Source organism: Copadichromis virginalis, linkage group LG20 (genome assembly GCF_057382275.1).
Source record: "Copadichromis virginalis isolate Kocher_CV1m ecotype Utaka linkage group LG20, C_Virginalis_male_GT1.1, whole genome shotgun sequence".
NCBI classification, from domain to species: Eukaryota; Metazoa; Chordata; class Actinopteri; order Cichliformes; family Cichlidae; genus Copadichromis; species Copadichromis virginalis.
In genome coordinates this window covers 15644681-15661161 of record NC_140637.1, presented here as the reverse complement: position 1 = coordinate 15661161, position 16481 = coordinate 15644681, and the positions used below count along the sequence as shown (strand labels likewise).

The 16481-nt window shown below is 44.6% G+C and overlaps 1 protein-coding gene and 1 long non-coding RNA gene across 3 annotated transcripts in view; one reads left to right on the top strand and one right to left on the bottom strand.

The window, feature by feature from the left end:
- LOC146684484 (voltage-gated potassium channel subunit beta-2-like) overlaps nt 1-16481 on the top strand; it is a 258771-nt gene that overhangs the window by 204988 nt on the left and 37302 nt on the right. Inside the window, exons 12-14 of the mRNA XM_085444737.1 lie at nt 4505-4599; nt 13803-13923; nt 14161-14249. Of these exons, the coding sequence (XP_085300863.1) occupies nt 4505-4599; nt 13803-13923; nt 14161-14249 (305 nt within the window). The remainder of the gene's footprint in view (nt 1-4504; nt 4600-13802; nt 13924-14160; nt 14250-16481) is intronic.
- Nucleotides 1-16481, bottom strand: part of LOC146684485 (uncharacterized) — a 447043-nt gene that overhangs the window by 408641 nt on the left and 21921 nt on the right. The window lies entirely within an intron of this gene.

The following is a 16481-nucleotide window of genomic DNA, read 5'->3' as shown; positions in this document are numbered from 1 at the left end:
AGTGGATGTGTTGGTGGAGTTTCGGTGAGACTTTCTTCAGGTTTCCCTTATTAAAGTCCCCGGTCGTGATAAACGCTGCCTCTGGGTGTGCGGTTTCCTCGCTGCTGATCGCGCTGTACAGTTCCCTGAGTGCTCGGTCAGTGTCGGCTTGTGGGGGAATGTAAACAGCCATAATAATCACTGCTGTAAATTCCCTCGGTAGCCAGAATGGCCGGCACTTAATCATCAGGTACTCCAGCAGAAGGATTTGACCGGGTGCACGTTCGCATAATCACACCAGCTGTTGTTGATCATGAAACATACACCACCGCCTCTGCTTTTCCCAGTAAGATCCTGTGACCTGTCCGCGCGATGCACGGAGAACCCCGGTAGTTGTATTGTACCTTGTCCGATAGCCAGGTTTCTGTGAGGCAGATCACGCACCAGTCCCGCATCTCTTGCTGGAATGAGATCCGTGCCCGAAGCTCGCACAGCTTGTTCTCCAGAGACTGCACATTAGCCAGTAATAAACTAGATAACGGTGGTCTGTTAGTGCGCCGTCTCAGTCGAACCAGAACGCCAGATCTTCTCCCTCTGCGTCGGCGTTTGCGGCCTCCAGGGCCAGAGAACAAAAGCGTCTCAGGTGAGATGAATGAGGGTCTGCAAACGGAGCGTCCGTGTTGCAAAACTTGAACTCCGGAAAGTTATAAGAAAGACCGTCTTTTATGTCCAGTAAGGTTTGTCGGTCGTACACAAGGAGACGTGCTACTCGCGAAAAAATAAAGGAAAAGTAAAATTAAACACAGAAAAACAGCTGTTGCTTGGGGGAGCTCGCGGCGAGGCTGTCATACTCGGCGCCATCTTGTTTATGAACCTCTGATCTAAACAAATTTAACACATCATATTATAATAATTATTTTCTTGTACTCACACTACCTGTGGTTAGGGATGGGTATCGTTTAGGTTTTATCCGATACTGGTGCCAAACTGGTACTTTTGAAATGGTGCTGGTGCTTAAACGGTGCTCGAACCGGAGCTTAGAGAAATGCGAACACAAACTTTGTCCAAAAACCTCTTATGTTTTTATTTTTAGCAGTCTCTTTTTTTCTGCAAAATGATAACCAAGTTAGCCTTTTCTGTTGATACAACATACCTCCTTTGGTTGGAACCGGTGGCTAGGGCTAGGACTCTCCTATTTGGGTTCTTGGGGGATGTTGCTAACTCCAGGTTCGATAACAGGCACCACTCCCGCAATATATGTGCTTGGTGTGAGGTCTTGCAGCAAGCTATCAAATATGGTGCTCTTCTGGGGTTTTAAAAATACGCTATGCGTGTTTCATCAGATTCGAGGTGTTACCTCCTTTGCACAGTATCACCTTAGGCTGCTGAGTTTGCATCTTTTGCTGTGAAGTACAGCCAGACTTTTGACCACTTTGCCTTGAGCATTTTTAATCTGTAGCTCTGCTCTAAAAGAACGCACATACCTGGGCCTGCCTACTATCCCTGGAAAGGTAAAATGATTGGCTAGAATCGAAAATGTATGACATCTCAGGAAAAAAAAGCACCGAAATAAAGCACCAAAATGCACTGGGTGCCATAATGGCACCGGATATCGGTACCCATCCCGACCTGTGGTACTATGTGACTGTGTGCGTGGGTTGTGTAAAATGTAATTATTGACAAGAGTCAACAAGCACTGATAGTGTAATCTACAGCTGTGGCCAAACGTTTAGAGAATGAGAAGTCTTGGGGTTTTTTTTGTTTGTTAAAGTTTCTTTTTACAAACTTTGCTGTTTCAATAATAGTTGTATACCATATTATATCACTTCAAACAGAGGTGATCCAGTAATGCTGCACTAATGAATTAAACTATTCACTTTAGCTAACGTTATGTTGTGCAAGACATTAATAAACCTAAAATACAATGTTTTGGACATTCATTTGTATATTTCCCTACTGTAGGGGGCTCTGAGAGGGTACAATATGACAACTGTGGAATTCTATAAGAAACAGTCAATCATATTTGTTTGTCAAAGCTGAACCAAAGGCAAACTACGCCAAATTATAAGCATAAAAGTTACTGTACAACTATCATTTTTTAACATGACGCTTGTTCTTATACATGTGATACATTTATTACCAACCAGAGAGTTTATCTGCTGACTTTTGAAGTCTTAATCCAGCTCCAGCTCAAGATAATGTAGATTCCCATCAGTAACAGCTTCGTTCCACTGATAAAATGTAGTTCTATTAATCTGCGCTCAATTACCCTGGAAGCGGAACTGGATGCAAGTAACAAAAAAAAAGAATTTTGGAACTGAAATTCCAACTGAAACTGAATGGTGATAAATGAAACTGAAATTATTCAAGAGCTACATTTTTAAAGGACAAAATACAGTTTCAAAGCAAATTAATTAACTTCAAATTCAGTTTCTGATGGCACAAAGGTCTGCCCATAGTACTGGCCATGTTCCTGGCACTTCGGCACTTCCTGTCTCGATTGCGTGGTTGTCTAGACAGACAGCACAGTTGCCGCAGCCTATATCAACCAGCAGGAGGAGCTGGGCTCTCCTCCCCTCTGCAAACTGGCCGCCCAGCTGTGGCAGTGGGCTCACTGCCAATTCCTCTCCCTCTGGGCAGTTCATGTGCCAAGTTCCCTGAACATGGCAGCAGACATTATGTCCAGGGGCAGTCCATGCCCAGGGGAGTAAAGGGCAGAGGTTGACTTCTTTGCCTCCAGGAAATTGACACACTTGCCCTCTGTACTTCTCCCTGAAGTCCGACGACACCCCTCTAGGGTGAGGTGCCCTTGTGCATCCCTGGCCCCAGGCACTCCTTTACACCTTCCCCCCTTTCTTCCTCCTCCACTCGGTCCTCCGCCCTGGTTTTAAGTAATCCCACCCCTCCTGGATGGCATGCCCTGGGACCTCCTGCCCCAGGCCGGAGGGTCGCTCTTCCATCCTTTCCCCGCAAGGCTGCGGCTGATGGCCTGGCCCCTGAGGAGGAGAGGCTGCGCTCCTTACGACTTCCTGCCCCTGTTGTGAACACCATGCAGGAAACTTGTGCACCATCCACGAGGGCTTCCTACTGCTATCACTGGGGAGTGTTTGCTTCCTGGTGCGTGGTCCACAGGCTGGACCCCATGGTGTAACAGTTGATGCCATGGTGGTCCATGGACTGGACACCCAAATTGCCACAGTCAATACCATCCTGCAGTCCCAGCTAGAGGCAGGCAGAGCTGCTGTTATCCTTCATGGGTTAGTGGCTGTGATTAAGGCTGTTCACCTTGGTCGCTCAGTGCTCAGCAACTGAGCACTGAGCGACCAAGGTGAACAGCCAACTGCAAAATCAAAGCAGCGTCAGCGTTGCGCTAACGCTGCTTTGATTTCGCGTTTGCTAGGGGTGTCCAGGACCTAACAGCTCGGTTTCCCCTTGGGACCTGGAACTGGTCCTTAGTGCCCTCCAGTGCCCTCCATTTGAGCCCCTGGAAGATGCTAAGTTGAAGTGGCTATCGCTTAAGACCACCTTCTGGCCATAACTTCCACCAGAAGAATAAGTGAGCTCCATGCACTGTCGGCCACAGTGACTGCTTGATGGGAAGGGGGTGGTCCTCGGACCCAACCCTGCATTCTTGCCTTCTTGCCACAAGTCCTCTCGGACTTTTACTTTTCTCAGACGGTTGAGCAGCACTCAGCTCCCACTGAAGGGTTGGAATGAGAGGCAGCTCTGCGTCTGCAGGCTCTGTGACCTATCCGAGCTCTGGTTCTGTATGTTGCACGTACCCCGTCACTTTGGACAATGGACTAGTGGTCTAAGTCCCAGTTAATCCTGCAGGCTTATGCTTCAGTAGGAGCTCCTCTTCCCTCAGGTGTTCAGGCCCACTTGACGTGCAGGGTGGACTTCTTGGGCCATATGGAGGGGCGCTGCCCTCTTGGCCATTTGTACATTGATGACTTTGTCCTCGGCCACCACCTTTACGCAAATTTTCCGCTTGAACGTGGCAGCCTGCTCATCTCTTGAGAGCAGATGCTGGGTGCCCATTGGTGGTAGCCATCGTTCCCCGGTCAGCCTAGCATCTTGTGGGCTGACCTAGAGTGGCCGCTCAGTTGCAGTCCTTACGTCTTTTGGGACCAGTTCAGGCCAGTCTTGCGTCTGGCGAAGCCCTGACCGGGGTGGCATATGTATATGTACATTTGTAAATAGTTTGTAAATACATTCTGGGATTTGGTTGCACTGTCTTCTCGTGGGGTGTCTTACAGAGTTACCCCGTACATATGGAATATATAGCAAACTGGAGAGTCTCGATATGATAGAGAATGTAAGGTTACATTGTAACCTTTGTTCTCTGGGTCATACCCCATACATATGGAATATGTAATGGAGTGGAGAGATATTATCTCACTCAGAGAACCAAGGTTACAATGTAACCATATGTTAAGTGGCCTTCTGAACACCGATTCATAATCTGGAAATTAAAGAAATAATTTTTTAAAATATTCTGTATGTATTCCTTTTGGACATGCAGGCATTGGAGCTATGACATGGTGTCCACTGGCTTGTGGGATCATCTCAGGGAAATATAACAATGGAATCCCTCCTTATTCACGTGCTTCACTTAAGGTAATATCCCAATATTTAATATCCATCTGGTATTAAACAAAGGAACTGTAATGGTCCTGGGTTGTTTGACCCAGTTTTTTGTGTTTCATTGTATTTTGATATTCATTGTTTATGTTTTGGCTCATTGAGTCTTTTTTGAGTCTGTGTTCCGTCATGCTACCTGTTCCAAGGTTGCCTAGTTTCAGCTCTTTATTCATTTAGACTCCTTATGTCATCTTCCCTTGTGTTGAAGTTCCCCTTGTTGTTGTGTGTGTCTTACCTCTTATGTTATGCCTGCGTGGTTTATGTTGTCAAGTTCGGGTCACGTCTGTGTTCCGTCATGCTACCTGTTTTATGTTGAAAGTTGTTGGGTCTGTGTTTCCACAAGCCCCGCTAATTCTAGAAGAAAACAAGACAGTCGATCGATTATTTGCGCAAGGGAGGCCTCGTCTGTGTCCACCACGAAAATGACCCTCAGATCTGACCTCCTCCTGCTACCTTTTATTGAGAGACAGTTCACACAAAACACGTCAGAACAAAGCCACGCCCCCTTAGTTCTAAGACAAAGCATTGTATGTATATGTGTGAACTTCTGTAAGAATGTGTGTGTGTGTGTGTGTGTGTGTGTGTGTGTGTGTGTGTGTGTGTGTGTGTGTGTCAGACCTCCTGCTGACCAAAGGGTCGTAAACGCAGGAAGCTTACATCAAAAGAAGCAGATCTTCCAGATAGGATGTATCTGCAATAAAACATTACAGCCCCCCACCAGAACCTCAAGAATCTGGGGGGAAGGACAGTGGAATTTCTTTCATCAGAGCTGGCAAGCATAGAAATGACAACATTTAACAATTCACTCTAATAAAAGTCCTTGTGTTTCTTTGCTCATTGTATTTAGTCTTACTCTCCCCTGTGTTGTCATTGTTTCATTGTAGTCAGAGCTGTGCCCTCCTGTGTCTCCACTTTCCCTGATTACCTCATGCGTGCGTTTAGTCCTATATATATATATATATATATATATATATATATACTAGGGGTGCAACGATATTCGTATCGATATTGAACCGTTCGATACAGTGCTTTCGGTTCGGTACGCATATGTATCGAACAATACAACATTTGTAATTTATTTTATCAACTTTCCTTCTGACGATGCTGTCTGTGTTGAGCGCTCAGTGAATCTGCGTTCGACTACTCCGCCTAGGCTGCACTGTCGAGCGCAGATCCACTGAGCGCTCAACACAGACAGCATAGTCAGAAGGAAGAGCGCAGGGCAAGCTAGCGAGACAGAAGTTAAGCTCCCCTTGCAACATGGACCTCCCCCACCCTCATTCAGATCTGGCGTTTGGAATTATTTTGGTTTTCATGTGACGTATGACCCTGAAAGTAAGCGAGTCATGGACTAAAGTAAAACAGTATGTTGGATGTGCCATGCAATGCTCAATTACATGGGTGGGAACTAGTGTGTTAGCGCAGTTAGCTCGTTAACGTGTTGGCCGTCTAGCCCCATGCACGGGGCGATCGGCGGTAGCTCGTTAACGGAGATTTGCCGTGTTGTGGCGTTAAGATCATTTCAACGAGATTAACCTGAAAGCACTAGTGGGAACACAACGAATATGACTGCACGTTTACGCCGACATCATCCTAGTGCAAAGACAAAAACAACAAGCATGCTACTGACTTTAGCCGAGTCATTTAGACAGCTGTTAGCACATGATTCTCCTTATGCTGCTGAGAATATAGCCCAGAAGAAGCGTATAATATAGCTTTTATTTTGGAAAGAGACATTTCTCTGTAATAAACTCTCTTTTCCAAAGATGAGTGATTCCTCAATCAGATACAGACAGGTCTTGCAATATCGCTAGCCCGACGTCCTGGGGCTAGCGATTTTTTTCAGCCGGGCTACCAAAATCTATCTCTTCCCTGCCCGTTGGGCTATTGTAGGAAGGAAAAATATATGTCAATGCTTTTGCATTCTTTCAGAAATGTAGCTGGGTAATTATGTCATTGGCATCGGTGAGCCACTGTCAATATGTGACATATTGAAATCGCGTTTGAATTTGCGCTTGTTTTTTTGCTTTCACTTTGCAATCGTGCGAACTGTGTATAGAGAGCGACAGCACTGATCTGTGAGTGATGATAATTTGTGCACCAATTCCTCTGACATCGTCTTATTAATCGTTAGCTTACTATGCAAACATGACAAGTGAAATCTCCCGCAGCAAGCTTAAACATGTGAGAGGTTGATCGCGCAGAGAATCGCTGAGCTTATGTGAGTGCGTGTGTAAAAGCAGCAGGATATATATTTTAGTTCTGCTGAGCCAAATAAGACAGGTCAGGGTGAAGAAGTGACAGCCAAAGAAAAGCTTACCACAAAACGGTGAAGTTATGACAAATCAGACTATAAGGCAAAAAGAAAGTGCAGCTTTATGGTTTCATGGACAAAATAATTTCTGTGGCTGCAATATGATGAGCTAAATAACCAGGGCTGCACATAAGTGGTCCGCAGGTGTGCATTTGCTGTCAAAATAAAAAACACGCACAAGGGTTAGGGTTAAATTTAAAAACTGTACTTTTGAGTTAAAATATATATTTATAATTTTAATAAATGACAAATTAAAAAGGCATGAACATTTTTTTGTATCGAAAAAATATCGAACCGTGACACCAAAGTATCGAACCGAACCGAACCGTGAATTTTGTGTATCGTTGCACCCCTAATATAAATATATATATATATATATATATATATATATATATATATATATATATATATCTCCAGTATGAAGAGTTGGACAGCACCAGGGCCCGACATGGTTCACGCCTACTGGCTGAAGAAGCTGACTGCACTCCACGAGCGTCTGGCAGCACAAATGAACCAGCTGCTAGTTAACGAGAGACACCCGGAATGGCTAACTGAAGGCCGGACGGTCCTGATCCCCAAGGACCCCAAGACCGGACCGGTCCCCTCCAACTACCGACCAATAACCTGCCTCAGTACTACATGGAAGCTCCTGTCAGGCATCATATCGGCTAAGATGAACAGGCACATGGGTCAATACATGAGCGGGACACAGAAAGGAATTGGCAAGAATACCAGAGGTGCAAAACACCAGCTACTGGTAGACAGAACAATCAGCCGAGACTGCAAGACCAGACTGACCAACCTGTGCACTGCCTGGATTGATTACAAGAAGGCCTATGACTCAATGCCCCACAGCTGGATACTGGAATGCCTAGAATTGTACAAGATCAATGGGACCCTAAGAGCCTTCATCAGGAACTCAATGGGGATGTGGCGTACAACACTAGAGGCCAACTCCAAGCCCATAGCACAAGTTACCATCAAGTGCGGGATCTACCAAGGAGATGCTCTGTCCCCACTGCTGTTCTGCATAGGCCTGAACCCCCTCAGTGAGATCATTAACAAGACTGGCTACGGATACCGACTACGGAACGGAGCAGTTGTCAGCCACCTCCTGTACATGGATGACATCAAGCTGTATGCCAAGAGTGAACGAGACATCGATTCACTGATCCACACTACCAGGCTATACAGCAATGACATTGGAATGTCGTTCGGACTGGAGAAGTGTAGTCGGATGGTAACAAAGAGAGGGAAGGTAGTCAGAACTGAGGGGATTGAACTACCAGAAGGCAACATTGCAGACATAGAGGACAGTTACAAGTACCTGGGGATCCCGCAGGCAAATGGGAACCATGAAGAGGCCGCTAGAAAGGCTGCAACCACCAAGTACCTGCAGAGGGTCAGGCAAGTCCTGAGGAGTCAGCTGAATGGTAAGAACAAGATCCGGGCCATCAACACGTACGCCCTGCCCGTGATCAGGTACCCTGCTGGGGTAATAGGCTGGCCAAAGGAGGAGATAGAAGCCACTGACATAAAGACAAGAAAGCTCCTTACCATGCATGGAGGGTTTCACCCCAAGTCCAGCACCCTGAGGCTGTACGCTAAGCGGAAGGAAGGGGGCCGGGGACTGGTGAGTGTCAGCACCACAGTCCAGGATGAGACAAGGAACATCCAAGAATACATTGGGAAGATGGCCCCAACTGACCGAGTGCTCAGTGAATACCTCAGGCAGCAGAAACCCAAGAAAGAGGAGGGAGACGAGGAACCATCATGGAAGGACAGGCCCCTGCACGGTATGTACCACCGGCAGATAGAGGAGGTGGCTGATATCCAGAAATCCTACCAGTGGCTGGACAAAGCTGGACTGAAAGACAGCACAGAGGCACTAATCATGGCAGCACAAGAACAAGCTCTGAGCACAAGATCCATAGAGGCTGGGGTCTATCACACCAGGCAAGACCCCAGGTGCAGGCTGTGTAAAGATGCCCCAGAGACAATCCAGCACATAACAGCAGGGTGCAAGATGCTAGCAGGCAAGGCATACATGGAACGCCATAACCAAGTGGCCGGCATAGTGTACAGGAACATCTGTGCCGAGTATAACCTAGAAGTCCCGAGGTCAAAATGGGAGATGCCCCCAAGGGTGGTGGAGAATGACCGAGCTAAGATCCTGTGGGACTTCCAGATACAGACGGACAAAATGGTGGTGGCTAACCAACCGGACATAGTGGTGGTAGACAAACAGAAGAAGACGGCCGTAGTGATCGATGTAGCGGTTCCGAATGACAGCAATATCAGGAAGAAGGAACACGAGAAGCTGGAGAAATACCAAGGGCTCAGAGAAGAGCTCGAGAGGATGTGGAGGGTGAAGGTAACGGTGGTCCCCGTGGTAATCGGAGCACTAGGTGCGGTGACTCCCAAGCTAGGCGAGTGGCTCCAGCAGATCCCGGGAATAACATCGGAGATCTCTGTCCAGAAGAGCGCAGTCCTGGGAACAGCTAAGATACTGCGCAGGACCCTCAAGCTCCCAGGCCTCTGGTAGAGGACCCGAGCTTGAAGGATAAACCGCCCGCAGGGGCGCGCTGGGTGTTTATATATATATATGTGTGTGTGTGTGTGTGTGTGTGTGTGTGTGTGTGTGTGTGTGTGTGTGTGTTAGAAGTCATTATTTTCCTGTATAAATCGTTGGTTGTTACGATAAAAAATGTCAGTTAAATATATCATATAGGAGACACACACAGTAATATTTGAGAAGTGGAATGAAGTTTATCGGATTTACAGAAAGTGTGCAATATATATATATATATATATATATATATATATATATATATAAACAGTGGGATGCAAAGTTACATATATATTAGGGGTGCAACGATACTCATATCGATATTGAACCGTTCGATACAGTGCTTTCGGTTCATTACGATCTGCGTTCGACTACTCTGCCTAGGCTGTACTGTCGAATGCAGATCCACTGAGCGCAGCGCAAACTAGCAAGACAGAAGCTAAGCTCGTTGCAACATGGCAACTACCTCAGTGCTACCCAAAATTGAACCTCCCCCACCCTCATTCAGATCTGGCGTTTGGAACTATCTTGGTTTTCATGTGAAGCGAGACCCTGATGGTAAGTGTGCCATGGACAAAAGTAAAACAGTATGTTGGATGTGCCACGCAATGCTCAATTTTTGGGAACTAGTGCAATAGCGCAGTTAGCTTGTTAACGTGTTGACGCCATCCAGCCCCAAGCACGGGGCAATCCGCGGTAACTTGTTAACGGAGATTTGCTGCGTTATGGCGTTAATGTCATTTTAACGAGATTAACGCTGACAACACTGGTGGGAACACAACAAATATGACTGCACATTTATGCCGACATCATCCTAGTGCAAAGACAAGTGGAAGCAGACAAAAACAACAAGCACGCATGCTACACACTTTACCCGAGTCATTTAGACAGCCGTTAGCACATGATTCTCCTTACCTGATACGTTTAATATGCTGCTGAGAGTATACCTCAGAAGAAGCGTATAGTATAGCTTTTATTTTGGAAAGAGCCATTTCTCTGTAATAAATTCTCTTTTCCAAAGATAAGTGATTTCTCGATTAGATAGATTTATTTTTATTTTGTTGTTTCAGCAACATTAAATTTAAAAACTGTACTTTTGAGTTAAAATATATATTTCTAATTTTAATAAATGATAAATTACAAAGGCATGAACATTTGTTTTTGTATCGAAAAAATATCGAACCGTGACACCAAAGTATCGAACCGAATCGAACCGTGAATTTTGTGTATTGTTGCACCCCTAATATATATATATACACTCAACAAAAATATAAACGCAACACCTTTGTTACTGCTCCCATTCCCCATGGGATGGACGTAGAGACCTAAACTTCATTCCAGATACACAATATAACCATCCCTCCCAAACAGTGGTCACAAATCAGTCCAAATGTGTGGTAGTGGGCACATCTGCTATATTGAGATAATCCATCCCACCTCACAGGTGTGCCACATCAGGATGCTGATCTGACATCATGAGTAGTGCACAGGTGTACCTCAGACTGCCCACAACAAAAGGCCACCCTGGAATGTGCAGTTTTGTCTCACAGCAAAATGCCACAGATGCCACAAGCAATGAGGGAGCGTGCAATTGGCATGCTGACAGCATGAATGTCAACCAGATCTGTCGCCCGTGCATTGAATGTTCATTTCTCAACCATAAGCCGTCTCCACAGGCGTTTCAGAGAATATGGCAGCACATCCAACCGGCCTCACAACCGCAGACCTCGTGTAACCACACCAGCCCAGGACCTCCACATCCAGCAGGTTCACCTCCAAGATCGTCTGAGACCAGCCACCCAGACAGCTGCTGGAACAATTGGTTTGCACAACCAAACAATTTCTGCACAAACTGTGAGAAACCGTCTCAGGGACGCTCAACTGCATGCCCGTCGTCCTCATCGGGGTCTTGACCTGACTCCAGCTCGTCGCCGTAACAGACTTGTGTGGGCAAATGCTCACATTCGATGGCGTCTGGCACGTTGGAGAGGTGTGCGCTTCACGGATTAATCATGGTTCACATTGTTCAGGGCAGATGGCAGCTGAGAATGTCCCAGTTCTTGCATGGCCAGAATACTCACCGGACATGTCACCCATTGAGCATGTTCGGGATGTGCTTGACCGGCGTATACGACAGCGTGTACCAGTTCCCACGAATATCCAACAACCTTGCACAGCCATTGAAGTGGAGTGGACCAACATTCCACAGGCCACAATTGACAATCTGATAGACTCCATGCGACGATGTGTTGCACTGCATGAGGCAAATGGTGGTCACACCAGATACTGACCGGTTCTGGGTCCCCAGACCCCCAATAGCGCAAAAAACTGCACATTCCAGGGTGGCCTTTTGTTGTGGGCAGTCTGAGGTACACCTGTGCACTACTCATGATGTCAGATCAGCATCCTGATGTGGCACACCTGTGAGGTGGGATGGATTATCTCAATATAGCAGATGTGCCCACTACCACACATTTGGACTGATTTGTGACCACTGTTTGGGAGGGATGGTTATATTGTGTATCTGGAATGAATTTTAGGTCTCTACGTCCATCCCATGGGGAATGGGAGCAGTAACAAAGGTGTTGCGTTTATATTTTTGTTGAGTGTATATATAAGATAAAAGTAAATCATAAAATTCAATTGTCTAGGAGTGTTAAGCTGGGAGGTGTATCCTGGACACAAGCAAGGTTGTAAGGTTGTAATTTTTCTGTTTTTTAAATTTCTATTACAAAAGGGCCATTATAGGTTTTCCAATTTAGTTTGTAATTGAGTATTTTTCTAAGACAGCTAAACTTTCTGACCCAGAGCGCAATTAGGGGTCAGGGTCCAGTGACGATCTTCCCATCTCTTGTTTTCGTCCGGCCTCTTGAGGAGAGACACCTTGGCCATTCACCATATCTGACACTGGCGATGAAGGTGGTATTGAACTGAGGAGACCGACAGTTCATTTTCCTGAATGGGGAACAGGCATGGTTAATACCCCAATAAGACTTCAAATGGGGACAAACTGGCAGCAGAGGAGGTCAAGGAGTTGTGGGTGTACTCAGCTCAAGCCAAATGCAAGCTTCAGGTTGACTGAGATTGGACCATGCAACGAAGAGCAGCCTCCTGCTCCTGGTTAGACCTCTCTGCCATTTTTATGTCTGTGAAATCCAGAAGAGATTCTAACCTTGGCTGTCACAGTCCTGGGTGATCCAGTGGTTTGAGTTTATTGTGTTTTTTTTGTCATTTTTGTACTTTGTTAAGTCTAGTTTGTTGTTTCTAAGGATCATTCCATATTACCTGGGTTGTTTTGATTAGGTTTAGTTGTTAGATTTCCCCTTGTGTCTTTACCCCCTGTGTCTCCCTCCGTGTGTCTGTGTTAATATTGTGGTATGAGTTCTTGTGCCATTTTTCCCGTCGTGTTTTATTCTGTTATGTTTATCTATGTTCCCCAGTTCCTTCTCTCTCTCCAGTCTGTGCCTCTATGTACTTCTTGTTTTACTTTGATAGTCTCCCATCAGCTTGCCCTTCCCTGTCTCATCTGTGTATTTTGTGCCTGCCGTGCCTTCCAGCTGATTCTTCTTTGCCCTGTATCCCTCTGTGTATTTATGTCAGCGTATCCCTCAGTCACGTGTCGTAATCTCCTCATACATGGCTGTGTGTTTCCCTATGTGTCTCTCCATGTGTTTAATTTATATTTTCCCAGTGTAGTTTTTCTAAAGTTTTCACTGTCAGCAATAAAGCTGCTTTTTAAGTTTACATTTTCGCCTCCGTGAAGTCTGCATTTAGGTCCTATTCTGCCTGCACACAGCTGTTTTGTGACATCCCAAACTCGAGAGGTGAACTGAGGTCCACACTCCGAGACAATGTCTGGTAATAGAGCCAAAAAACATGGTTCCTGAGGAACTGAGCCATTTCTGAAGCTTAAGGGAGTTGTGGAAGGTGACAGAGTGCATAGCCTTGGAGAACTGTCTATAGATGTTAGTATAGAGTTATTACCCACTGATAGAGCCAGTAATGAAATCAATGGTGATGTAGGACCACGGCTGTCCTGGGACCATCAATGGACACATGTGGCCAGCAGGCAGAGAGTGAGCTGATTTACTCTGGTCACAGATTTAAAAAGCCACAACTCTACAGCTGCCAATGAATCAGAGTGATTCATCTCATCCCAAGAGGACTTCTTGGGTGAAATCTCTAAGAGAATGGCAGTGCTTAGTTTTTTATTTTTAGCTTATTCTTCTCTTTGTAATTTCGGTAAACTAGTTAACAATCAGATTTTCTTACAGTCTGTTTAACTATCTGTAACAGGGTTATCAATGGCTAAAAGACAAGATCCTAAACGAGGAGGGGCACCGCCAGCAGGTGAAGCTAAAGGAGTTGCAGGCAGTTGCTGAAAGAATAGACTGCACTCTTCCCCAACTGGCTATTGGTAAATGAATAACATTACTATATGTATAATAATACACTGGCTTCCCTACATTAAATATTGTTGTATGTTATATTCTCTGCAAATGACTGTAGAAGTAAAAGAAAAAATATAATAAACATAATACAAAACACATTTGTCCTGTGAAAATACAATGCAGTTTTCTAGAAAACATTGTATTTAACTTGATTTGATATCATTGACATTAACATTTTCTCTCTGTGCTGTAAACCCCCACAGCCTGGTGCCTTAGAAATGAAAGGGTAAATTCTGTCCTGTTGGGAGCTTCCAGAACTGACCAACTGATGGAGAATATCAGAGCAATACAGGTATAAATATCTATCAGTTAGTACACAGAACTATAATTGTTCTCAACATAAAATAATACCAAACATGTTCCATTCAGTGTTTGGAGTGCTTTACATAATTTCTGAGTATCCTCTGTGGCAGTGCCCCTGGTGTATTCACTGCTGTTGATAAACAAATTATCGGCAAACCATCCATCATTGTGTGTGAGAGAGTTTGTGTGTAATGAAAGTGGTTAAAGTTCATAGATCAGAGACCTGTATCATTTGCGTCTGTTATGAGGACTAAGACTAGAAAGGTTCTATAATGAAAACACTATTGTCACCATTTATCATTTGATTACTGTTGTATGGTAAATGATAAATAGCCTGTATTTGTATAGCGCTTTACTTAGTCCTTAAGGACCCCAAAGCGCTTTACACTACATTCAGTCATTCACCCATTCACACACACATTCACACACTGGTGATGGCAAGCTACACTGTAGCCACAGCTGCCCTAGGGAGCACTGACAGAGACGAGACTGCTGGGCACTGGAGTAAGTGAATCACCCCTATTTCGACAAATAAACTTAGGGTTATGCCGGTGTCACGTCGGCCATGACGTGGGGCAGCAGAGGGTTACGAAATCTGAAGAAAGTTAAACAAGTCATGAACAGAATAAAATTTTTGCAGTCTAACATTGTGTTTCTTCAGGAAACACATCTGATGCATAATGAGGACTTGAAAATTAAGAGGAGGTGGAGAGGCAAGATCTGGTCTGCATCGTTTAACTCTCAAGCGAGAGGGGTGCATAAATCCATACCACTCCAGGTCCGGCCGGGTTGAGTCAAACAATGATTTTAATGATCACACACGTGGGAGATGGACACCGTACGCAGACAGCATCAGATCTCAAAATGGTGGAGCATTGATCAAACTCTTATAGCCTCTAGTGGCCCCCACCTAATCATAAAAGCCTAAACATTCACATTCTTTCTCTCACACAGTGCCTAAGCTACGACCTTGGCTCCCTGTTTATCTGCTCCTGCTGAGATGGGGCAGAAAACTCCAGTATGTTCTGTTCTCTTCTAATCAGACAAATAAGGCGATGACTTTCTGCGAACAGTATTTCTTATAACTCAGCAGTATAATGCATCATAAAACAATATCATTCATTCACAATCAATCAGCAGTCTAATGTAATGCAAATCAGTTTAACAAATGCAATAGTTATCACCTTCTTCTAATTCAGGAGAATAATGCAAACTAAAATTACATAATAATTCACAATCTTTAATTAAGGGTCTAACATGGCATAAAATAATATTATAATCCCACACTATACAGCGCTTTATGAAGGAATTGAACTTAATAGCTATCTGGAGGGAAGAAAATCCGGACTTTCTAAAGTTCTCATGTTATTCTGGTGCACACAAGTCCTATTCAAGAATTTACTTATTTTTGATATCTGCAGAGTTGGGACTAAAATCAAGGAATGCTCCAATGAGGCTATTCTAATCTCAGATCATGCTCCCAATTCATTGGTATATCAGGACTTGTGAAAGATGCTAGGATTTGGCGTTGCAAACAAAAATGGTTGGCGGACCCTGGTTTTGTCTTGCTTTTGGATGAACAAATTAGCCTCTATTTTGAAATGAATAAAACAGAAACTTTTGCAAGCATAAGATGGGAGGCTTTTAAGGCTTTTATTAGGGGCCAAATAATTAGATCCAATCCAATCCAAAAGGCAAAAAAGTTAGAGACAAACATAAAGGAATTAGACAATGAATACTATCACACAAGGTCCCCTGAAATACAGCAAAATGTATTGCTGCTTTGGGCCTAATGGAATGAACTCTCTGCCTCAAAAGCTGTGGCCAGTCTGCTGCAACTTAAACAGTTCTTCTACAATCAGGGTGAAAAACCTGGGAAGGTTCTTGCATGACGTCTCAAGCAGCTCCAGAGTGAAAGGGCTATTATCTCACTGCAAAAATGAGCTAGGAGAAATTATTGTGGATCCGGCAGGAGCCTTCAGGAAATATTATGAAGATCTTTACAGTTCAGAAATATCTAATGACCACTCAGAACTAAAAAAGTTTTTAGATAAGATAAATATACCCAATATACCAGAAGACCTTAGGGCTATTTTGGAGAAAGATATCACTGTCGAGGAATTATCTGCTGCAATCGATAGTATTGAATCGGGGAAAAACCCCGGACACGATGGCCTCCCAATTGAAATTTATAAAAAGTTTAAATATAAACTGTTGACTT